Raw genomic sequence first — 26035 nt, 5'->3', positions numbered from 1 at the left:
TACAGCAACAGATGGACATAGCGCTACTGCAGCCCACTGGCAGACTCAGGTAACAACTCCCTGTCTCAGATTCACTCATACACAGATACTGTACATATAAAGACACAAAGGTCTGTTTTTTAACCCCATTCAAGAGGATTCATTGGTGTCATTGACCCTCAGCAGCAGCTGTGTGTCCAAACAGGTGCCTGATGTGAAAACAGCGAGTGTCTCAGTGAGAGGTGCAGATAAACAGGTAGTCTCATGTCTGTCCTCCACTTCACAAGCCCCACTCGAATCCTTTTTCTAAGCTCTAAGTCTCATCTCCTGGCTTTCCTGCCATTTGACTTCCAGTGATTCATCTTGTGCTTCATCGTCTCCCTCTTTCACAATCCGACTCTTTCTCACAGCGCCTGCTTCTTCCCTCCCTCAGACCTTTGTGATGGCAGTTGTCTCTGCCTCTCAGTCGCAGCCAGCTCAGGCCTGCCAAATCTGACAGGTGTGTCAAATCCACACTCCACCTCTGTCGTTGCTGGCAGGTCAGGTCAGGTAGAGCTGGCACAGTGCGAACACAGTGCTGGCACAGACCACAAAGACGTTATTTAATAAAGGAAACTGTGTGTCTTCATGTGTGCGTGTATATGTAAATGTGTCTGCGTGCATGTTTTGGATTCTGCAGTATGCCAGATGTGGCATGATGCCAGACATGTCCAGAGACGCTGAGCTCCACAGTTGTTGAGCAGTAAACCGTGACCCGTACCATCCTGTGCTTTTATCACAACATGACAAACCTCTCGGCATTCATTGCAAGATTTCTGAGAAAAAAACACCCGGCCAGCCAAGAGCTTCAAACCCAGCTCCTCACATTTTTTTAATATCTGCTCACTGAATAATATATTCTTGGAATCAAAATCCTGATACTATGCAAAAAATAGAAGTGGATCTGATAAGAGGGGAGAAGGAAATCTTGCTACTCAGCACTTTTGCCTTTATCAGAAAACAAGTTGTAGTGAGATCAATGGAGCATCTCTTAGAGCTGTGGTATGAATCACCAGAGGCAGCAACAACGAGAAAAATACACTCACAGGGTTGACAAAGCCATGGCGGACTTCTCTAGTACCCCTCTATCCTCTAATGCAGTTGTAAAATGATATGACTCAACACGGCAGGGTACAATAATGATGTAACACTGTGACATGATTTAGCCCAGCTGAAGGTGTGTTGCTGAGTCCTTGAGCCGCAGGGCGATTGTTGAGATGTAGCCTTTGAGGGCATGCTGAATGTGAGCCCCCCCACCTCCTCCTCCCGCCACATCCAAACAAACTAATCCTCTTCCTTAGTAATCCACTCCAATAATGCCTGCCTACAACTAGAACCCTCAGCATTCAACACCACCCTGTAACTACATCCATCCCGCATACACAGCTGATGTTAAGGGCTTTTGCTACACAAGCAAGGACAAGGTCATATACCAAGAATTAAACGAAACAACAGACAAGGCTGTCTGGGCTCTCTGTTTTTCATGCACACACACACACGCACAGTGCACGCACGCACATGCACACACGCACACACACACACACACGCACACACACACATTCTTTCCCAGGTCCGACTATTCAGCTCCAGACGCCAGTCTTATTTAATAGATCTTGGCACCAAATTGGCATTATCAGTGTGTAAGCAGCTAAACTGTCTGCGTGCCAGAAACAGCTAAAGGGCTTTGTCCGCCACGCCATAAGCAAAGCTGATTTAAAACATGAGGAAAAGCCAAACAAGCAGCATCCGATTGAGACAATAAATGCGTGTGGTGGACTGTGTAAAATGACAATCAAGCATTAGTGTACTGACAACTATTGCTAAAAACAGATTCTCTCGGACAAACAAGAAACATCCTCCCATGGATTAAGCCTAGACAAGTGTTCAGCAGACAGACAGCATACTAATAATGCCCCCATAGCTATCAATTATTCAATTATCTGATCCGTTTTCTTTTTCTCTTTTTTGCTTCACCCTCTCCACATCTCCTGTTCAGGGTATTTTCAGGTGTTTCTCTTCGGGTTTCTTTTCCTCACACTTCCTCACTCTCTGTGTCAGTCTCAGCTAATCTGTAATGAGTGTAAATCTGTCACCGCACAAGTTGTGATGATCCTTTTTTACAACACTGACTCATACAAGTAAATCCTTTTTTTCTTTTTTACCCACCCAAGCAGGAAAAAGGGAAGGAGAGTGAAGATTGAGAGGAGCGAAGACAGGGGGAGGGGCATGAGCACTTTCACCAACTGAATCAAGTCTCCGATTCTTGAAACGGACAAATCATACTCCTCTTGCTCCCACCTCCTCTCTTGTTGCCAATAAAGAGACCTACAAACCTCTTTACCATCGCCATCAGCCTTCTCCTACACACCATTATTCCCTCTGTCACAATCAAAACACCTCACAGCCATTGCTCTCTCTCACTTTATATCCCTCCCCATCCACTACTCAACATCCTCTCATTCATCTACCCCCTGTGTCCTCCATCCACCCCCCACTCGTGCTACTCTGTCGCTCATTCCTCCATCCTGTCATTTTACCCCTAACCTTCTCTTTGCCCCTCCATTGTCCTAATTAGTTTCCTCTCCACCCTCCTCTCCCCACGGTTCTTACCATCTCCCACCAGCTGCAGCAAGGCCAGGTCAAGAGGACGTTTCCAGCGTGAGTTTTTGTGCAGGGCGATACCGTAGCCTGTGGTGGCAAAAACCTTCCCCGAGCCTATGGTCATCACCTTGGAAAGAGGACAATGTCCAGATATTAGAAAAAAAAACTCACCAAGAGGCAAACTCATATTGAATCTTTGTGTGAGCAATAGTGCCCGTGTGAGTTCGTCCTCACCTTACAACCTTCGTCCTTCCTGGCCATATAGTTCAATACTGCAGCATCATAAATAAAAGCATCCAGTTTCCTGTAAAGGGATCAAGGGAGAATTCATTCATCATTGAATGAGAGAGAGGGAACAGAGGGATGGAGAGACAGGCTGAGGAAGGGGAGGGGTGGAGGCATGAAGGTGGATCTCTGCAATGTACCTGGGAAGAGAGTTGTGGTGCAAAAATATACGGCAGACAGGCGCAGAATGATGGAGAGGGCATGAAAAGTTAAATCATAACAAGAAAAGGGAGGAAGGGTGGAATAGTAAAGCAGGCTTGGCGGAAAGAGTGAAAACACAAGGAGAATAAAATAAGGCGGAGATCAGGGAAAGATGTGTGAGTAAGAGGAAGCGGGAAGGTGGTGGAGGAGGAGGGGAGGGGGGGATGGGGATTTATACGGTGCGAAGAGCGCAGTGACAGGGAGTGAGAGAGAGGGGGGAAAGATTTACACACTTCAGGGGGAAAAGACATGGGATAGAGCCAGAGAGTGATGAGGATTATAAAGTTTAAATACAGACACACCGAGAAGGCACACTGGGAAGGGGTGAAAGAATGGACCGAAAAAGAGAAGGAGAAAAAAAGAGAAATGGTTCAGATAAGAGGGCAGATGAGGAGGGACAGGAAGGGAAAGATAAGCAGCACTGAGCGACAAAAAAAAAAAAAGACAGCAGGAGAAAAGCAGAAGTTTCTCATTTTTGCGCATGTTAAATTATAATTGTGGTGTCAAGGCAATGGGGAGGGAGAAGCGATGACAGAGGCTTAGGATAAAGTAAACTGGGATTATCCAACACATGACGGGTGATAGAGATTCTACTAGAGAGTGAAGAGGGAAATGCTGCTTGCACTGTGTGGGTGGGTGGAGATAGCAGCGAAGGTGGAGAGAGAGTAAAGGTGAGAGAATCTGTGCAGGAAAGCAGGAAGTGTGATAAAAGATGTGAAATGTTAGTTGGAGTTGAAAAGAGTGTCACCATGCATGATGGACTGCGGGCGCAAGCGTGAGAATATTCAACAAAAGCACGGCAGCAGGTTTGACTCCACCAAAAAACAAAATAGTATAATAACCAGACATATTAAGTGAACTATCATTAGATGGGTTGATGGAAATACAGTAAACAGGTGTTGTATAGCAGACCTCCTGATGACATTGTATTGCTGTTTCCAAGTTTAAGAAAGAACTTTCAATCTCAACTTTTAACTAAACCTATTGTAGACAAGAAATCCTTGGATTGTTAAGAGGCAATCTGAACATCTCAAACTCGATGACAACCTGGCAACATTATCTTCTTGAGGGAGATTGTGTGATACAGTCGCTCCAAAACAGCTGCTCAGTGGGCTTTTGGTGAGACTGTATTGCCAACCAATGCGGAGATCTGATTGTAAATGGGCCAGTAGTAGAGTTTTTAGTGTCAATAGAGGACAACAGCAAAAATTCTGCTGTTGACCATTTAGTGGCACCACATTTACTTGCACCTCATCTGAATGGCAGTAAATGGGGATTTTCTAGGAGAAATCAATCAAAATTCATCAATTAATCAAAGCTGATTGAAAGAAAATTAGTTGTCAACTATTTTGATAAGAGTCTTTGGAGTTTGTACTGTTGGTTGGCTCTGGGAAATAGTGAGGAGCATTTTTCACAATGTTTTTGGCATTTTATAGACTAAATCGTTAAGTCTAATCATGACAAGCCTATATGATTATTTATTTAACAAATGTAATTTCATGACCAATTTTAATCACCTTGTTCAATAACCTAAGGAGTAAAAAAAAAAAAAAATTTAGAGAATCCTGATTTGTTGTTGAAAGGCAATACATTGAGTTGACTTAATTTAAAGCAGATTTTTGTTTGCATGGTCATTAACACTCTTACATCCTTCACAGTAGAGAAACTCTGTCATGTAAATTGGTTCTTTTGAAATGTTTTCTTCTTAAACTTCTGTACTTAATCATTTGCCACATAAGCATCTAGGTTGTTCTTGTAAGCCTACATAGGCAAAAATATTTTATGTCTCGAGCAAACAACGACTAGTTTCAAATAAGCCTTGACAGAGAAGTTTGAACAACTTTAACAACTTCTTTAATACATGATAATTTTTAGGGCGGCCCCTGTAGCTCAGGTTGTAGAGCATGTGCTCCATGGACAGAGGCTGTGTCCTCGCTGCAGTGGCCCAGGGTTGGAAACCGACCTGTGGCCCTTTGCTGCATGTCATCCGCTTTCTCTCTCACCCAATTTCCTATGAATCTTCAGCTATACTATACATAAAGCTTGAAAATAACATGCAAGATGTGTAGAAAGACAAAGACGTGGCAGGTTACATGTAAATGTGACAGACTCATAGTAGTAGTAGACATACCCGGTCTTGAGGTTCAGAATGGCGTCCTCCACTCCTCTCTGGTTGTATTTGCCCATGTACTGGTGCATGTCTGGGTAGTTGGAGCGGATGTTCTTTTCTGTGCTCCCATTGGGCACCGTGCCAAACTTCAGAGGTGGGTACTGCTCCTCGGGATGCTGAAACTAGCGGAGCAAAGGGAGGCAAGGGAGGGAGACGGAGGGGGCATGAGACACACCAGGCTGTGCACCAATCTGTCTGACCTATTTCTGTCCACTTCCCAGACTAACTTACAACACTCTGTGCACAAATCAAATGTTTGAAAAGAGAGCAGGGAGTGGACTTAAAGTAGTATTTAGAAGTGTCTTTTTAAGTATTCGAGAACTGTGGTAATTGAGTTAGGTTAAATGAGATTTTATTCATTTCTAAATTCCTGTGCTTTAATCAATTTAACATTCAAATGCATGGGATTTGGCTCACTCTAAGACTTTAATTCTCCTTCTGCTTTCCCTACTTAATCAGTATTCAAGCAGCGAGGTACCTTCTTGTCCGAGAGGCCTGACACTGTGTCAATGTACTCCTCCTGGATCATGAAGGCAGCCAGGTTAGCAGTGTAGGAGGCAAGAAAGATGACAGCAAAGAAGGCCCAGATCAGCACCATGATCTTGCTGGTGGTTCCTCTGGGGTTCTCTACTGGCACAGAGTTGTTGAAGACAATGGCCCACAAAAGCCATACAGACTTTCCTATAGTGAAAGTAGAACCTCCAGCCTCTGGCCAAAACGATGACGAGGTATAAAGAGGGAGAGAAAAAGAGAAGGATTTATGAGAGTGGTTGTAACTTTTCTAGACAGTAATCCAGCCAGTGCACGACAGACACAATGGTGAATTCAGCAGCGTCTGACTGCGAATGAAGCAGCCGATTCTAAATTAAGGTTCCCTAAATGATCTGTAAAATGAGTTTACTATATATGAAAATACCTGGCAGGCTTTTTGACACCGAAGCTCACAAGGCAGCACCTATACGTTTTCAAGGATGGCAGCTTTCAATTCGGCTGCTACGTGATCTTACAAATAATTAAACCGCATGGTGCAAATCACCATTCAAAAGGGCTCAAACACTCCTGCCTTTATACGATAGGAGTAAAGGAGGAAGGATGGAGAGAGATGGGAGTGAAAGAGAGGGATATATGGGAGGATGACAGAAAGGTAAAATTATGTAGAGCACAGCAATCATGCAGTAAAAGAGGCGAGTCGGGTTGGGTATTGGACCGAGGCATCAGGCATACTGAATATCACAGGGGTACAAACTATGCTGTTGAATAATAAATGGCTGCTTCAATATCGAGAATACTTGGATGCAGTTCAACCTACTGTAGGTATAATTTCCTCTTCACCACACTCACAGTTAAGGATTCAGGGCAGCACATTTAAAATATCCAACAGTACATTTTTAATGTGACAGAATAGAAATAAAAAAGTTCATTATCATACTAAAAAATAAATCATTTGGACTTGGAATTTTTTTAATTACATTCCAGGAGTCTGTTCAATGTTTGTCCATTTGACCCGTGCTGCAACAGCTCTGTCTATCAGACTGGGAAAGACAGACACCTTAGACCAATCACTTACTCTTGCCAGTCTGGAGACTTCGGTTGTAGCCCACAGGGCTGAAGAACTCAAAAATGAAGACGGTCACAGCTACCACGGTCAGGCACATGACGAACATCATCACCCACACCGCTGGACTGTAGGGCTCTATGCAGGAAAACAGAAGAAGATTTAAAACATTATGTAACCTTTTAATCTTAAAATAACTGCACCATCAACATCATTTTGATGGTGCAGTGTCTTGTAATAGGGTGAATGGTGTCTCTATCTCAGCCACTCCACCCCCCCATCACTTGTTTCTGCACTATGTAACTTCAGTGAGAGGGTAGGATCACAGCGTTACATACATGTTTACTTCAAGATACAAGTTTTCAACACATAACATTGTGACCTACATTACATCAGACAAATTGTTACAGACCTGGGATTTGTATGTACGGCATTGGTGTTGCACTCAGAAGCTGTGGGGGTTGCCAAATCACACAAAATGTCCATTTATTCCAGAATACATGATTACGCAAAAATTTCCATTTGACAGGTTTGACTGCTGGACACAAGATGTCTCCTTCTCGTCTTTCCATGTCACACTTGTATCCTGAATGTTGGACTAGGATTGGCTTCCAAACTATTTGTGATGTCACAATTCATGATCTTAGGCTTGCCTCTTAAAATCTCATTTTCATTGAGACCAGAGAAAATTTCCACTTTCAGCAAAGAATGTGAAAACAGCCTTTTTGTATCAAACTCTACGCATACATCATTCTACACACTGAAGCTTAAATATTCAACTGTAGGGACAAGAAGAATACAACTTTGAATAAACAAGCAAACCATTTTGTACTGCATTGTCAAATCATTATTTTTGGTTGTAATATTATTATCATCAATAGAAAGGATGAGAGAGTTTAATACAACTGGCACATTCTGTACTACATATATCTAGAGATGAGCCTTGCATGCAGTAAAAATAGAAACCACTGGAGCATATTCTCCCCAAGTCCATAAACACTGTTTCTCTCTTTTTTTTCTTTTTTTTTTACAATCATCTCAATGCAGTCTAAAGGCCAATAACACTGTTTTCCCACTGGAGCCCCAACACTGCTGACAGAGTGAAACTATAAGTTTGGAAGACAAGAGCAGCTAAGAAAAAGTAACGGCTAATCTAGACGTTAAGGACCGGCAGCCAAAGACTGAGGCTTTTTATGCAAACTCAACACTTTACAATTAGATTAGATTCTGTACATCAGCTCCCCGCCGCACATAAACACAGCCTCTTACCTAAGAAAGCGGATGGTGAGACAGTTCCGTTGCTACGGGAGACCATTACACTGATTCCTGTCTCCACAAAAGGGACAGAGAAATCCACGACCTCTGACCTCTCCTCATTGATAGTCAGCGAGCCAATGGCCATGTCCGCTCGCTTGTACACCACCTGAAGGGGACAAGAATCCGTGGTAAGAGAGAAGTCTAATTAATAATTACTGTAGCAGATGTAGTTAGACAAAGCCAATCTTTAACAGTCCGCAAAGGTTCCTTTCCAGGTGAGATAGTGACATTTCTTCACCCTGACCCTCTCAAATGTGCCTGCATGGGAAAGGCCAAGGATTCAATTTGCTACAAATACTGAACACATGTCTCCGGTGCATCTCTTTAGCATATAAAATGAGCTGAGGCCTGTCTCCTCCCTGCCACCATCTAGAAAAACCTGAAAACCGCTGTGTCTGCTGATTGTACAAGTGAAATGTTAATCTACATTAGACATGGCACATCTGCTCTTCAGAGCAAATCAGCAGAAAAATGAAGCGAAGCGGAAAGCAAAGCACCCTCCCCTCAACTCTGCCAAGTCTCTGGATTACCTGATCAAAGAATGGCAGGCTTTGGAACATCTGATCAAAAGACAGACATTAGTTTGAGAAAACAAAATTTGCTTGGCCTTTTGCATGTGAAAATAGATTCGACAGACAGCTCTGGCCCGGGCTCAAGTTATAAATGATAGAGCAGGGGAGCGCGGTGGAACTGTCTCGGAGCGTGTGACAACTGGCGTTTGGCAAGTTCCCTCTGGGACAAAGATAGAAACAGCGGGACGCTTCAATGAAACAGCAGCATCCGTATCGATCTCAGTATGAGTGTGAGAGCATGTGTGCATGCTTGTCTGTTTGTGTGTGCCTTTTTTTTTTTTTGCCAGCATCTTTGTGTCCTTCTTGATGGGGGATCATGAACCTCAGAGAGTAGTGCCCAGAAAACATCAAGGACTAATCGCAACTAGCCAGGGGGAGTCTGACAATGTGTGTGTTAGTGCTTCTATAGGAAAGTATTTGCTGGAAAGTGTGTTCACCGCATATTTTGTCCAGCTCATTTGTGTAAGTGTGCATTTTTTGCCCTCTATTGCAGTGCATTTCTCTGCACACTTATGTGTGTGTGTGTGTCTGTGTGTGTGTGTGTGTGTGTGTGTGTGTGTGTGTGTGTGTGTATAATAAATGACAGCTGTCTGATTGTTCGTGGTGGTTAAGTGGCCCTAACTCTCACAGCGATTGATGTGTCACATAGCGTTTAACTGGTCACCCAGGAAACAGGAGCACAGGCAGAGGCATGCTACTATGCGGCTTGTCGACTGAAAATGCAACAGAAAATATGCAGAGCCATAAATATAAACTCACACACACACACACACACAAACCTTTCACACATGCGCAAGTGACACAGCACCGACAATGAGAACACATTGCTCACAAAGGCAGACAAGCAGAACCACAGGCACCCCCACCACACACACACACATAAACAAAGACTTGCCTCTCCAATCATGCCGTTCCAAACCCCATCAATTTTCTTTCCATGTTTCCCATTGGTCACTAAGTAAAGGTCATAGGTGAAGCCGACAATCTTGGCCAGTCTCTTGAGGATGTCAATGCAGAAGCCCTTGCAGCACTGTTTCATGGGGGCCACACCCTCGTGGATGGCACTGTGAAAATGTTACAAGATAAAATAAGTAAGAAATAACAGTAAAAGTGTCAAATAAAAAGCCTTAGTAAATGCATTGTGGTTGGCGTGTAATGGTGCGTTTGATTGGATGATTTACAAGAGGAAAGTTAGAAAGGAAAGGAAAGGAAAGGAAAATGGTCACAAAGAAGGAATACTGTGGCCAAGTCTTTGGTGACAGGTTTGATCGACCAGTGTAGGATAGGTGCTGTCATCCCTTCAGAAGCTGATGAACCATAAAGCCCCACTGTGGTCATATCTGATTCCAGACTCCTGAGTCATTCCACTGATCCTCTGGAGAGCAGTCTGTTATTGATTATGGTCAGGCAGTGAGGAGACCACAGTTTTGATAGGTGATTGATGTCTCCTCTATTGGATGGCCTCATGAGAGCTTAGGAACTCCATTCATAGCAGAGAGAGAGCTACGATTTTTTTCCAATCGATTTTTCTGATTATCATTTCCTTTCATCGCCACTTGTGTTTTGGGTGAAACATTATCATATGGAATAAGTCGATAACATCAAATCCCACACACAACATTGTGTTGTCTTAAATCCAAAGGATTCGAACCTGGCATTGAGGGGTCGTCTGCAGGGCACTGAGTCACGGATGCAGGTCCCGGATGCGGGATCTGCCAGCTCCACAATGACAAATGGCCTTTCCTCCAGTGTGACAACGCGCAGGTGCTGGGCATCATCAGGTGGTTTAAGGAATGGCCCGTAGCGGGACCAGGCTGGGTATCGAAGCCTTAGTACGCCATTCTCCCACCAGCCTACCTGAGGGAACAGATACGAGAAACATTAGAGAGAGGCGCAGTACACAGACACACCCTTTTCTACCACAATCAATATTTCTTTTCTTTTAATGGATACCAGTGTTTTTAATAATGTAAAAAAAACAAAAAAAAACTGATGATGGCAACAACCCTACTGCTCAAAGCAAGAATCAAGAAGACACTTGACAACCCACGTTGGCCTTGTCTCAAGATATTTCAGTGAAAATAATTTATTAATGATGAGTAAATGATGAATGCTTGAAATAATTATATCTGCATGTCCCAACTTCCCCTTATGTCTGTAATGTAGCAGAGGGATGAAAACCATTTTGCTATCATGATTTGACAGTCAGGACAACTATGAAAATAAGCTACTCAATGATCTTCTAGTGTTTTTATCCTGTCATGCTTCAAAGTTTGTTTACATGCTATAGTTTTTGTTTTTCAGATTCGATCGAGGTGTCCAAGATTTTCCCATGTGCACATCTCAAGATGTTGGTTAAGTTTTTTCAAATGTAGCCTCTAACAGACATCAATCAAAACTATGCATGTCACATGTTTGGAAATGGGGGAAATGTGCCATCATCAAAGCTGTTTGTTATATAAGAGGGAAGAGACAAAGTCCATCTAAAATGACCAAGTCTCTGTGAGTAAGTATGTTTCTATTCGGTTTTAGACCGTAACGTTAAAACTGCTGTGAGCATTGTCATCATTTTAGCTAACTTCCTGGCCATTTTGCAGTTAGAAATCCCCTCCCTCATGCAGCGTGTTCGCCAGACATAGAGAGCTGAAGTCACGCCTCTTCCTGTTTTGCGACTTTCTTGACTTGGAAAATTATCTTTTAAATTGACAAACATCATATGTGTGATTCATGACACAATTCAAGTGGGATCAAAATATTATTTGTCTCTCGCCATTCACTACCATACAAAGTTTTTCTAAAATAAGGTCCCATGGGGTCCACCAGAAGGGGACAACACAATAATGGAAGGAGACAAACACTTGTTGAGTTAAAGTTTTTTGATGGGGGGGACAGACGCTGTTTTTCAGGCAGAAATGTGACGAAGAGTCAGTAGGACCGACAGGATGACAGACAGGATGACGGAGGCTTTTCCACGTAACTGCGGTATTTTTTTCCTCATGTAAGTTGCCAAACACACTACCAGTTACCACATTACTGTTGTTTGGTCCTGTAATTTATCTTTTATTTGATGAGTGAAGGATCTGTTTAGTTGTCAGACTGTGAACACCATCAGACTGACACACCCCTGATCCGTGCCTCCAGCTTATCCATTCACTCAAAGAGTTTAACCTGGATTTTGCCATGTCGCAGTAGATACTGATATTGCAGTGTGCAAAATAAGAGCGTCTGGTGACTAAAAAGTTATTAATTCATAAAGCTCACTCAGTCCTTTTTTTCCCATACATGTTCGCTGTCTTACAAGAAAGTTAGAAGGAAGCGAAGAACAGCCAGTAGAAATATGTCCAAAATACTCTATGTTAGCTTGGTAAAGCAGAAGGAGGTGTGAGGAGGAAATGTAAGGTTTAAAAGTCGAAAAGTTATGTCATACCTGTCATCCAGCACTAGGTGGTATGCTAGCTCAACTGGCTAACTAATTGTTTCCACCTGCGCAACGAACTTGCACTAGCGCACGTTTCAGCGAACAAACAGGGCGGATCTGACGGGGCACAGTCCCGGGATATATTGGACCCAAGCAAAATAATCCATCAGAGAGAAATTGCCCGTCAAATGTCACTAGGATTAGTTTAAAGTGGCTGGATAACAGGTAAGGACATTACGCTTTGACTGCCCCTCTACGGTTTAAGTATCGCGGACCAACGTACGTACGAAGTGCTAGCAAGGGGCTAGGACGCGGCTAACATTAGCCCCTATAAGAAGAGGAGAAACTTTGACTCTCGATAATTAAAATGTGTGTCGTTTACTTCTGTTATTAACTAGTCCGGGTCACCTTGTTTTGTTCGAGCTGGAGGGCGAATCCTGAAGCTTTACTCGAGCCGAGGACGGGACTCCTGGGAGTGCTGTGTGTAGTGACACCGGAGCTAAAGTTAAGCTAGCTGCAGATTGTACGTTAAATAAATGTGTTGTGCATCCAGAAGGCACAGATACAGATGGTGTTTATAAAAAGAGCTGAAACTGAAGAACAGAAAAATTACATGTTTTACAAACAGGCTTTAATTGGAATTGGTTCGATATATTATGGCAAATTAATTTATTTTTGATAATTAGTATAATTTCCCCTAACCACTTTAATTTTGCATGCTCAAACACTGTATCAATCACATATTTTGAAATGAAAAAGATGCAGACTAAGCTATGATATCAGCCATAAAAATCTGCATTTCACTCTTAAGGAGCCGCTTTTAATTCGTTTTTTAATAATTTTTCATTAATTAAACTAAAAAAACTACTTTGTGTTAGAACGATAACAATATCAGAACTTTAAACATTAAGTTTGCCACATACACAGAGGGTAACGCACCAACATTAAGACCTATACAAGATAATACAGTCATGATAAATTGTACAATACTGTATCACAAGCTAGGGCCACAGAGTGACTACAAAGATGAATTAACTTCTCCCTTATAGTCTCAATAAAAGCTAAGTATAATAAGCAGCGTAAAGGTTGTATTTATTGCAGGGCTATGGTGCCGTTTTGCATTTTAGTGTCCAGGTATTATAAAGGTTATCATGCCCACTCGCTCTTTTTAGAACACCAGGCCTTGAATATTCATTGTTATGTGGGTTGGGAGCAATTACCTGACACACTTACGTGTATACAAAGGCCACACTGATTGACGGGGTTACAGCGGTTATTTAGATGTATTCGTGCTAGTCATTTGCTTATTAAACAAAATACTAATAATTTGGATATAATGGCTTTGAGTAGGGTGGCAGCAAGTGACAGACAGATTCATGCTCACACAATGAGCTTCACTAAGGGAACTGTGGTCACAGAAGTGTTTCTTTGGCAAGCAGAAATCCACAATTCTGATTGAATAGTTTTAATTTGTTAGTTTAATTGAAGATTTTTGACAGCTTGTGACAAGCTCAGCTGGAAACGCATGTTTAGAGGCGTTTACAGTGAAAAATCACACATGCCGCAGGCGGACCCATGGTTACAGATGCCGTTTCAGTATGATTTTTAAAATCTGTTTGCGAATGATGCTGCGAGACCACATTGTTCTGTGTCCACTGCTGACCTGAAAATGTCTGTCAAGCATCCCATTGGCTGTGTCATTGTTCCCCCCCTTCTCTTTGCATTTGTTTTTATGCACTCTGGATGTTTTGGACGCTGGTGCCTGGCACATTCAGACTTCAGACAGCAGCACAAGACAGAACCACACCCTAGAAGCTTCAGTGCAGAGTCTTTTTTGTGTGTGAACCTTCCTCTTGCAGCATCACTTGACACATCTTGGCATGATCACCTGATAAAAGTCTCATCTCAGTGTCGTGACAAGTAACTGAGGCGACATACACGAAAAAGTGTGCGTACATACTGTACACTCAGGCACACACACAGAGAAATACATGAAGACATACAGTCAACACACACATACACATACGAATGTGGGTGCTTAAGCAGGCCAGTAGAGTGAAGTAAAGTTTGGCAGCTTTGTGCAGCCTGCCTGTCTGTGTAATGCAAGCTCTGGCAGAGAGAAGAGGAGGAGGTGGCAACGATGACAGTATTTTGCCTGCACTTCGACCGCAGCTCCGCAAAAGACATTCAATCAAAACACACTCAGGGAACACAGACTGGAAACAGATAGAGCTTATAGGTGAACACACTACTCTCTATCAGACAACTACCCAGAAAAACCCACTCAAAAACTTCAGGAAAAGAACAGCGATGACAGATATTTCAGGCAGAAAAAATATTCTGGTTTGGAAGCAAAAGTTTGAAGACTGGGAGCCACTTTAATCTAAAACATCCGTTAGCATCTGAGTTAATAAATGTTCATTAAATTCTGGTAATATCCTGGAACCTCTAGCTCTGTGTGCTGTATCCGTATCTGAAACAAGCCATGCTAATACTGGACAACCTTCAGTACTAGTCTGCAGTGTTTCAGTAAGCTAAGCTGGGTGCTCCCGGGCTCTAGGTAATGGTGCAGTCATTGTAAAGAGAACATTAAATATTCAGGGAGAGCCAACAGCGTGGATGTGCATAATAGGCAGATACAGGCGTCTTATCCTCATTGTGGGTGTGTGTATGCAAGAGGGTTTATGCAAGAAGAGTGTAAGCATATGTGTGTAAGCATACAGTATGTGCTCTCATTTGTGTGCACACGCATGTGGATGTCTGTGTTTAAGTTCTAAGCATGTGTGTGTGTGTGTGTGTGTGTGTGTGTGTGTGTGTGTGTGTGTGTGTGTGTGTGTGTGTGTGTGTGTGTGTATGTGGGCTGGTTTCGTACCCCGGGTTTGAGTCGAAGGACCAGCGCAGGAGCTTCTAATTGAAAGGGATTTGAGGGATATGGCAGGAGTCAGCATGTTACGACACGCTGAGACTGGACTCTGGTGGGCTGTTAAAACCAGCAGGAGGCTGAGAACCACCAATGTGTGTATTTGTGCATGTGTGTGTGCGTAACTTGTGTGAGTACATCGGTATTTGTATTTGTGCGGTGTTTGTGATTATGTTCGGTCGCAGAGTGTACGTTCTGAGAGTGCTGGGTGTCTTTATGCATGTGCAGTGTGGTGCTGAGGTGCTGGTGTGCGGTTGAGAAAATGAGCACTGCTCTCTCTCTTCTGACGCTGACAAGGGTAAAATCCCGGCGCATTAAAGGGAAAACATCTCCAACAGGTGACAAGGCTTCGCATTAAGGATTTCTGAACAAACCACAGCTTTATAGAATATGCATGACATGCCAGGGGTACTGGTGCTTGGGAGACGCGCATGCAGTTATGTAGACAAGACACTCAAACACAGAAAACAATGGGGAGTCTACAACCAGATGGTAATGACGCCCAGAAATCTTCAGCACTATTTAAATCTGCATTTCATTTCACAGTAAAAGACGGAAAACACAGGCAGCAAGTAAGAACAAATCAGCAACTATTGATCGGAGCCACATCAGAACACTGCTTTCAGCAAAATGACAAAGACTGAAATATATGAGTAAATGTGTTTGACTGCAGGGCTGCTGCAGCTATTGATTATTTTCATTATCGACTCAAGAATAGCCTCACATTTTTAAGTCTGTCTAAATGCGATTCTGGCTGACCCATTTGTACATTTAGAAACAAAAGAATTCCTCCTTTCTGTACTGACTGTGATGTATCTCTTCCAAGTGCCAAGAAATCCAGTGATGTAAGACATGGAGGACAATATCCACAGTCCTCATTGTGTATAAAATGCATTCCAAAATTCAGCCAAAGCTACAGTATGTGAAGCTCCAACGACCTCATTTAGTTTAACCAGTTGGGTGTCTTCCAAAGTTACAGTCTCATTGTTCAAAGTTCCCTTGTTGTGTTACCATCTCTCTGCTGCATCTGAACAACTAAACACTGCTCAGGGAGTCACAGAGAGGGAATTTGGTACTAAAGAGATTGTAACTGTTAAGGAAAACCTTTTAATTTGGGCAACTCAAGACTGCTGAAGCTTCAGATTAGCCTCACCTTTAAAATGCATTTTTGCACAAAACCAGGACTGTTGATTTTGTCAAGCAAATCCTAAGGTTTAAGAAGCAAGAACTTTGAAAATGACTATAATGATTATCAGAATAGTTCACAATTCATTTTCTTTTGATCAACTAATTCAGCTCCAGGCTATTGCTTCACAACCAGTAAGAAAAAGAGGGAAAGTGACAGAACCCAATATGTCTTAAAAATGCATACAGGCATGCACATATGCTTTAAGACAGACTTGAAAACATGTGACTATATCCTTTAATTTTTTTTAATGATTAATTGATCCATCACAATTTCAAAGAGCTGATGTCATTGCCCTCATATTGCTTGTTTTTAGACCAATAGTCCAAAACCCCAACATATTGAATATAGATTGATGTAAAATCCAAAAAGCAAATTTTCACATTTTTGAAGCTTGAAACTTGCTTAAGAAGCGACTAATCGATTGATAAAGTAGCAAAATTTTGATGATTATATTTCTGTCAATCAGCCAGGGATGTGTAGTTTAAACTGATGTGAGTTTTAAACTTAGGACTAGTCAAGTTGTGTAAAAGTAAGAAAACACTGACAAAACAGTCAAAATGTAATCTATAATGTTAAACATTGTCTGAAAAACTGTCAATTATTATATCACATTTTACAGACGCAACAGTTAACTGACGTTAACATTAGAAACAGATGTTCGTTTTTTTATAAAGCAACGTTTGACTAGGAAGACATGACAAATGTCAACATCCCTTCAATTGACTATCATATACTGTGTGTGTGTGTGTGTGTGTGTGTGTGTGTGTGTGTGTGTGTGTGTGTGTGTGTGTGTGTGTTAACCAGAAAATAGAGCGACAGCAGAAACTGAATAGTTGGAGGACATAAAGCATGGTCAAATGTTCAGCAGCCAGCTTCTGTCCTCTGCTTCAGGCACTTATAGCCATTTTGAACTTAACATGAAAATTAACCCATGTGACCCAACTATTCTCACTGTCAGGTTTATATTCTTATTTCAGATGCCAACGCAGCACAGATCTGCTCCTCTAACTCATGCTGAGAGATTAAGACTCAAGAACGTTGCTCCAATCAGCACAAAAACCTGCTCTGGGTTCAATTTCTTGACACTTCTGTCCTTGTGGTTCTTTAGAGAGGCTAAAATCACAGTTTCTCAACAATCCCAAGATTCAAGCAGTTTTTGGAGACAACAAAATGATATACAATCAACTGTATCCTGTGATTCAACAGAAAGCATGCCCTTTTCTCTTTTTAGAGTGACACTCAGAGCACATGATTGGACATAAAAGAACTGATGTCATGTCCTTACATCTTCCCATCCACGTCCAGGTGTCCAGGAAATTACATCCAGGAAGGGGTTGGACAGGTAACCATCACTATTGAAGGAGTAGTCTCGACCACCAAGCGTGATGTTGCTGAAATACCTGCATGGTGATGGATATATACACAAGGAGAAGGCAGGTGGTAAGTAAACGACAGAAGAAAGCCTATTATTAGTAAATTAACTAATTGTTTTCATGGAGGAGATGAGGAGAAAATAGAAATCACAAGACTGCTTTTGATGCAACAGTGAGCCTGCCCTATTCTCTTCCTGTTTGAAACTAAGTCAAAGCACCTCTGTGGTGACACAAGAGGGCTTGTCTGTTAATCAAATCTACAGACAAATGATCAGAGGCACAGAATTGTCAGGACCTTTGAAGTCAAACAACTGCTGCTCTCTGTATCGGCTGCAAGCTCTATATTTGTCTGATAATCACACAGGACGGTGCCCTAATTGTCTCCTCATGTCATCTTGCTGCCTTCAAAACAGAAAACCTGAAAGCTTTTTTTTCCCCATGACAGAAACCCTCATGGAACAACAGCTTGCAGTTACAGACAGTGAACAGCAGGTAGCACTGCAAAAATATGAAAATGAAAACATCTTCCTACTCTGTTTTTGGACATAGTTTATAAACCAAGAAGGAGGAATCTATTAATCATCCCCCTTTAATTGCCAAACTGTTTGTGCTGTGATTCATTTACGAAATTGACTGCAAATAAACTAATTCATTACATGTTTGGCTCATCTTCAGACTGAACAAACTTCTCTATTCAGTATCGTGTGTATGGTCTATATGTGGCTCAAGAATGACGGGCATTAAAAATGAAACAAGATGATAACCAGAACCACTTGGGCTACCTGTTAGAGTGTGCCGCTGCCTGTTTGCACAGCCTACGAGGAATATATTAAAGCCGGCTCATTAATATACATGAGACATGGTCCGCTTGCTACAGATGCTGGGGTAATTTTGCCAACTCACAACTACACGCACCAACAACATCTATTTTGCATGGATGATAGCCAGCTCCAAATTCAGATATCCCCTCTGTGCCTGCTCTCTGACACTGTATCTACCAACTCCACCCATATACCTTCCAGCCCATTCTGGCACAGAATCAACTCATTTCAGTGTAATACACCTTATTGTGTCTCCAATTCGATTTCTTCATTTTTCACATTTTTTTTCTGGAGAACTGCCTTACACTTGCCCCCAAAAACATTTATACTCTCTTCCATCCCCCTTCACATTCCCTCTTCTCATTCTTTCTCACCTCATCCTGCCCCGCAGTCTCTGGGTTTGATTGGCATCCGTCATGCAGTTGGTGACAAAGTTCGGCCCGCCTGTGGTCCCGTAATCCTTGCGTGTCGCCACTGCCCCGTGAGTCAGCACTGACACACCCCGAGCAATCCTCCGGCGAGGCTCGTCCCTCCAGCCCTGGGGCCGCACGGCAAACAGAGCCCTTGGCAGGTTCTCCATGCCCAAACCTGAGAGAGCTGGGCCCACAGCGAACCACATGTGCGAGGCTCCGGCCTGACCGGCGGCCCAGGCAGCTCGGAAAACCAGCTCAGCCTCCTCCTGGGAGCAGTACAGCAAACGTACCTGGAGGACAGCAGGAAGTGCAGGGAGGGAACAGGGACGAGGGGAGACACACACACACATACACGCTAGTGAGATAAGGAGGGGACAGGGGCAGACGTGGAGAGAGACAGAGGGTGGGAGAAGTAAGGGGAGAAAGATAGAGCTGGAGCAGAGGTGCACCTGAACGGCAGGGGAGGAGGTTGGATAGAAAAGGCCATATTAAGAAAAGACAAGGATGCTAGGGGAGTTAAGAGGAGAGATAGCTGCAAGCTGATGTGATAAGGTTCATGGGAGTCGACGTATGATTCAGAAGAAGAAGCAGAAGGAAAAAAAAAAAGAGGGAAGACTGCACGGCTGAATGTGATGTGTGCTAACCAGGAGGTGCAGGAGGCAATGGGGGTCAGTGCTTAATGAGCTGGGGCCTGATGAAACAAGTTACAGTTATGAATAATGAAAACAGGAGTAAAACAAGAAGGAGAACATGAAACAACTGTAAGCGGTTGAGCCGAGAAATAGAGAGGTGGAGGCGGGGAAGAAACAGGAAGGGGAGGGCAGTTGAAGACCAAACACACCTGAGGGAAAACGAGGGGGAAGAGGTTAAACTCTGACATATGTTATTAAAAGCAGGGCAAAGAGAAGACCCGGAGACAACAGGAGATGGAGGTGGGCAAAATGAGCGGATGGAGGGAAGTAATCAGAGGTTTGAAAACAGAAAAGTCACTCCTTGGAGAATGGAAAACGAGGAGTGGGGATGGCGGAGAAAAGCAAAGGATGACATATTTTGGTGAAATCAGGGCCTGGAGAGATAAGAGATATTTGCGAAAGAAGGGGTGGGATGATGGAGCGTGGCTGGGGAGAAGGAGAGAAGAAAACATTAAAGAGAGAGAAATTCAACATAGAAAGACAGAGCAGTGACACTGGATGAGCTCTCTGCTGCAAGTGCTGAGGTAAGGAGGAGGAGGGCGATGGGGGTAGAAATTGACCAAAGAGGGTTTTATGGGGTTAGAGGGGAAATGGAGAGAGAAGGAGTGGATCGACAAGAGGAAGATAGAGCTGAGCTGAGCTGAGCTGAGCGGAAAGGGGTGGGTGGGGGTTAAATGCTGACAAATACATAAGAAGAAAGAGAGAGTAAGAGCAAATTAAAGAAGTACATAATAAACCACAGAGTGAAGAAAATAGACAAAGGGGAATCGAAGGACAAAAAAAAGGAAGACAACTCTTTTGTGGAGGGGCGGGGGGAGTCAGGGAAACAGACTGAAAGCACATTTTGAGAATTGCGCCTTCATTGAATTTTGAACTGTAATGGCTTGGCAAAACAATCCTGCCTGTATGCCAATAAACCTCCAGTGAATTAGGCAGGGAATGAGAGTGACAGAGGGGGGAGGAGGACGGAGGGAGAAAGAGGGCGACGGACAGAGAGGGAGACTGAATTAAGGAGGGAAGGAGAGAATCAGAGTTATAAACAGACACACGATATCTAAAGACGGGAAATGGAGAAAGAGAGGAACATACAACAGAGAGAGAGAGAGCAGAAGAAATACTGACAAGGCAGAAGCTGGAAGAGGAATGGAACAAAAGATAGACAGTGAGAGATTTGAGTAGAAATTGACCCAGAGACCTGCATGAGGCCATCTATAATGTAGAGGACATTACTAGAAATGTGGCAGAGAGGGAGAAAAAAGAGAGAGAGCATGTAATGCAAAGATACACAGCATCACTAAGCGATCACAAGCATTTATTAGCCCTGCAGTAGAGAAAAGCTAAAAAAAGGGGGGGTGGGGGGTGGTTGTGAAAAGCAAGAGGGTTAAAAAGCAAGCACTGCGTATAGGCAACCCGTTGCTGGCAGTATGTTATATTAACAATGACAGAAGCAGAGTGGAGTCTAAGGAATACACTACACAAGCACACACACACACAGACCCAAACACACACACAGTCACGCGCACACACACACACGCAGAGCTGCAGTGACCATGCTGGGACATTAGCGATGACATTGAGACCCAGACTAAACCGAGCCAACGGAGAGCAGAGCCCGTGGCCGGGAAGACATGCAGCAAAGAGGGATGGACGGGTGGACTGAAGGAGTCAAAGATAGCCATACAGAGATGGAGGTGAGCAGGAAGGCAGCAGAGGAGAGTGAGCTTGTCTCCAGGCAAAGAAAACGCAGGAGGGGAGGCAGAGGGGGAAGGAGGGAGCGGAGGAAGCATGAGAACACGGAGATGAAAAATTTAACAGGTGGATCATGGGGTCAAAGAGGTGGTTTAAGGAGATACAAAATGATAAAGGAAGTGTTGAGGGAAAGAAAACAAGTTAAGAGGAGCAAGGGAAGTGAGACTGGAAGTTTGAAGGAAGTAAGGAAAGGAAGGGAAGATCGAGCAAGGCAGTGTGATAGGAGAGGGAGCAGGCATACAATATGAAGGGATAAAACACACCAGAGGTACAAGCCAAAACCACAAGTCATTCTGCTCAATAATGAATCAATGTGAATTTGAAATGTAGGGCGAGTTTTGTCAAAAAATCAGGTAACAACTCTATAAAGATATATAGAGAGAGGGTAACTAGAATGAAGTTAAAACAAGGTAGAGGGTGAAGAAAAACTACTGACATTAGGTTATGTCTGGATCAAAATGGAATCATGAATTAGAGAAGGTGACAGTCTCTCATTGCTAACTCACGTTGTGCAGCCAAACATAGTTTAAACTCACCTTTTACTTTAAATCTAGTGGACATCTCAGAGTTTCCAAAGAACTAAGTTAAGTTAAATTTTGGGGAAATGTGTTTAAAAGCCATGAATATTTGACTCAGTGATCATTTACATTATCTTCAGTGAAGAACTGGAACAAGCTGATATACGTGATACTGTTGGACAGTGTGGAAGGGGAAAACTGTAAGGTTGTTAACTTTTTTAACTTTTTTCATTTTGCACATTATCTTCGACGACAACCCGCCGGCAAATCAGATTGACTCGTGTTTTTTTGTTGTACCATTGAACTCTTTATGCCTTTGCAGATGGGAGGGGGGAGAGAAGAACAGAGGGATAGAGGAGAGAGGGGAGAGAGAGATGTGGAGGGACAGAGGGAGAGACGAAGAAGGAAGGAAAAAGCTGGGAAGCCACCTGTCAGAAAGGGGGCCCCCCAATGATACTCGCAGCACTTCCTCCCCTTTCCTCCCCCCTTTCCCCCCTCCCTCCCCCCTGTCTCACCTGCGCCTCGTTCTCCTTCAGCAGCCTGCGCGTGCGTGCCCCCCCAGGGTCGTCGGTCACGTTCAGGATCACCACACTCTTCTTCTCCCAGCCGATGAACGAACCGTCCGTCAGGCCCTCCACCACAGACAGGAAGTCCTGGTAGCCATGGTGACGCGTGGACACCACGGAAAAGGCTGTCCAGTCGTACTCCTCGAGCACCTCAAAGATGACCTCTAATTGGAGGGCAGTAGAGGAGCTGAACTGGAGAAAGATGGAACCTGATTCCTGATTTGGGAAAAAGAGCAGCCGATTTGGTTTAAAATCTCACTGTAAAAATACATCCTCTGTAGTTGTACTGTGTCTAAAATGCAGAAACAATACAGTGAGAAAGTAACAGACAGCATTTTGACTACAAAGAACTACAACTCTCCAGACTGCTCCATCTTTATGCACAACAACATCGTGGCATCACGGGGCTTGAAGTTTTTATGGAGCAACACCACTCGTGCAGCCGCAGGGCTGAAACAACTAGGATTGTTGCATGAATTCTCCTATGACGTCCAGAAGGGAGTGTTTCTAAAAAGTCTGTTCAGGGGATGGGAGGGGGTGAGGACTAGGCGAGGGTACATCTTCAAAGGAAGTTCATCAAAGTGCTACAATTTAATTCCTCAAGTGTAAATGGTTAAAACAAGTTATTTGTAAGCTCAAACGCAATGTTTTTTGATTCTTTTCTCCCCCTCTTTGGTGGTGAAAAGCATGTGACACTAGTTTCTCTGGTGCATACACACTCGCACACAAATGTACAGTACACAAACACTCTCTTATTCATTCATGCACACACACACGTCTGCTCATTGCCTCCCTTCCAGGAACATCAGAGGCAGAGCGACAGCCCCAGTTGGTGCCATTTACAGATCAAACACTGCAGAGTTTCAGCAGATCAGCGACCCTGACCTTCAGCTTCCCCTCCGTCCCACCGGCACTTCCCCAAACCTTTTCTTCACAGAGAGGATGCGCGACATTGTGACATTGTAAGTTGTTATGGCAATCTAAGCAGCTCTCCCTTTATACTTCATTCATAGTGCTGTCAATCCATACTGCTTCAGTATACAGCACACACCTAATTATATGTGTCATACACCTGGGACATCTGCCCTCTTGTATTTCTCTGATTCTCTCCTCTCTCTGTCTTACACACATTCACACACATTCACACACACCCTCTCACACACCCTCTCACACACCCACTCACACACACCCTCTCACACACCCACTCACACACACAAGCTGCAATCACTTCCCCCTCACTCTCCCACCCCAACCCCAACCCCCCTCCTCCTACCTGTGGCATCCTCCCCAGCCCCGCTCCCCCTCCTACAGCCACTATGGGCAGTCCTGTTTGCGCAGAGACAAACTCCAGCATGGGGGCTAAAGGACCCCAGGCCGTGCGAGGTGGCCTCTCCTCTTCATAAACCAGACCCTGCAGGGGCCGCGCCGCCAGCAGCTCACACAGCTGGGACAGCACCGTCTTAGGACTACTGTCATTCACCTGGGAAATAAAGATAGACAGGGATAAATACAGAGGGAATTGACCAACTAGTGGAGTGTGTCTTGGCTTAGTGTTATTGATATGGAAAATGTCTGTAGTATGCATGAGATGTCTGGCTAACACTACAAGCTGCCAGACGCCCGCTCATTCAGCAGGGCCCACACAACAGCAGCAGTTGCTGCCCATTCAGCTCAAATATTGGAAGTGAGTATGAATAATGGATGGTCATTGTTATTCCCTTCCTTCAAGTAAGGCTGAATGAGCAGTAGGTAGAGGAGACAGTGTCCAACCTGTAGCCAGATGACGTTAGCAGAGCCCCACTGGGTGACTACGCTCTCCCCCAGGGAGCCATATACCCGGCCAAAGCCAGGGTAGAGCACCCTTCCCCCAGGCCCCGCCACCGCCGCCTCTGCCTGCACAGTAGCACCGGCGTGGATCACGGCGATGTTGAAGTTCATCATGGCCCCTGCATCACGCTCCCGCGGGCTGGGCCGGAGCAGGAGGTGGGGGGAGGCGTCCACCAGACCTGCCCACTCTGCCAGGACCAATAGGAGAGAGAGAGTAGGTATGGCGACCATGGCAACCTGCCGAGGGGGGGAGGCAGATATATATCGCACTAAGAGAGGGTGCCTGAAAGAAAGAGAGAGAGGAGTAGAAGAAGAAGAAGGTGAAGAAGAAGAAGAAGAAGAAGAAGCAAGAGAAGAGAGAAGCGATTAAGTTAGACTCAGGTGTTTTATTTTTTCAGCAATGTCCAGTACAGAGGACATCAAATCAAGAGAGAAGAGGACAGAAGACGGAGGTGTAGACAGAGAGAGTGTGAAGGAGAGAGAGAGAGAAAGACAGAAACTGATCAGAGATTGCATACAGGCTAGACGGGGTAATGAATTCTGAATCCAATCATTGGGTAATAAAAGTTAGCTTTGGCTGGAGAAAAATACTGGACAAGGAGTACGGAATGCAGAGGAAAAACAATAGAGGGAAGAAAAGCAAGACAGAGAGAAGATGAAATGGGTGCTATTTAGGCTGCAGGCTGAGAAGGAACAATATGAGGAAAAATAGAAACTGGCCGTTGGAGGGAAGCAGGTTGAGGGGGAGAGAGAGTTAATAGCAGACTGAGACAAAGATGGGGGCGGAGGTGGTTATTGTGCTGCATGAATGATAACAACAATTAAGATCACTGTAAACACACTCGGCCTCACACAGCTGCATCCAAGCACAGACACATGCATCCAGTGTTTGAATGCGCACACACACTCGCAAGATAAATGCATTGCTACACTATGCCCGTAGAGCAGCTTAATGATAGAGAGATATGAGGGTTAATGCAGCACGCACAAACATACACACACACTCACACAAACAACCATACGGAGAGATAATGACTACCTGGGAGATAGCAGGGTTAATATGTGAGCCGCACAGACACACAAAAACACAGCACATCATTTTCAATTTACTTCTGGTGCCAACTGCCCTCCCTCCCTTTCTCCATTTCCGTCTCACTTTCTCCCCGCTCCGTCTCGTGCTCTGTCTTTTCATATTCCCCATCTCTTCTCCCAATTTTCATGGCTTCAGGAACCAAACACAATTGCATTGATTAACAGAGGCCTGCTGACATAATATTCCCTCTAAAGTCACTCTCCCCTTCTGCGCCTCTATTTCCCCCTTTCCTCCTCTCTATGTTTCTCGCTCAGTCTTCATCCGACTCTCTTCTCTTTGTCACAGTCTGCCGATTCTTTGACCCTGATCAGTCTTTTGGATGGAAAAAGAAAGTGGCAAAGAAAAGAAAAGAGAGGGTGAAGAAAGAAAGCTGTGTGAGATGAATAGAAAAGAAAGGTACTGTAAATACAGGGCATATGACTTATGGTCGACTGGTGGATTGAAGGACAGAGGCTGGGTGGAAAAGTAGGAGACAAGGAGAAAGGGAGAGGACGAAGCAGGGTGGGATGGTGGGAGGTGGAGTAAAATATGTGACAAGAGTAGCAGGAAAGGAAATATTGATTACTGGGATGTGTATACGTGTTCGGCCTAAACAAATACACTGCCAAACCTCCTGTTTTGAGTGACAGGGCTGTGGACATGCGTGTGTATGTGTGGTGTGGAGCTACAGAAAAAGAAAAGCAGAGAAAGACGGTGGAATGAGATGGAATGAGAGGGCGAATGAGGGAGGTATATAG

General features: G+C 44.0%; 1 protein-coding gene across 1 annotated transcript in view; it reads right to left on the bottom strand.

Annotated features, from left to right (window-relative positions):
- Window positions 1-24436, bottom strand: part of grin2db (glutamate receptor, ionotropic, N-methyl D-aspartate 2D, b) — a 30222-nt gene extending 5786 nt beyond the window's left edge. Inside the window, exons 1-13 of the mRNA XM_073484629.1 lie at window positions 24149-24436; window positions 23652-23858; window positions 22328-22594; window positions 18815-19143; window positions 17532-17646; window positions 10371-10576; window positions 9615-9783; window positions 8100-8253; window positions 6843-6968; window positions 5754-5983; window positions 5237-5397; window positions 2854-2923; window positions 2629-2746 (exon numbers count right to left, since the gene is read on the bottom strand). Of these exons, the coding sequence (XP_073340730.1) occupies window positions 2629-2746; window positions 2854-2923; window positions 5237-5397; window positions 5754-5983; window positions 6843-6968; window positions 8100-8253; window positions 9615-9783; window positions 10371-10576; window positions 17532-17646; window positions 18815-19143; window positions 22328-22594; window positions 23652-23858; window positions 24149-24436 (2440 nt within the window). The remainder of the gene's footprint in view (window positions 1-2628; window positions 2747-2853; window positions 2924-5236; window positions 5398-5753; window positions 5984-6842; window positions 6969-8099; window positions 8254-9614; window positions 9784-10370; window positions 10577-17531; window positions 17647-18814; window positions 19144-22327; window positions 22595-23651; window positions 23859-24148) is intronic.
- Between the last annotated feature and the right edge of the window lie 1599 nt (window positions 24437-26035).

This window comes from Pagrus major, chromosome 17, assembly GCF_040436345.1.
Source record: "Pagrus major chromosome 17, Pma_NU_1.0".
Taxonomy (NCBI): Eukaryota; Metazoa; Chordata; class Actinopteri; order Spariformes; family Sparidae; genus Pagrus; species Pagrus major.
This window is presented reverse-complemented; position numbering and strand designations above follow the sequence as displayed.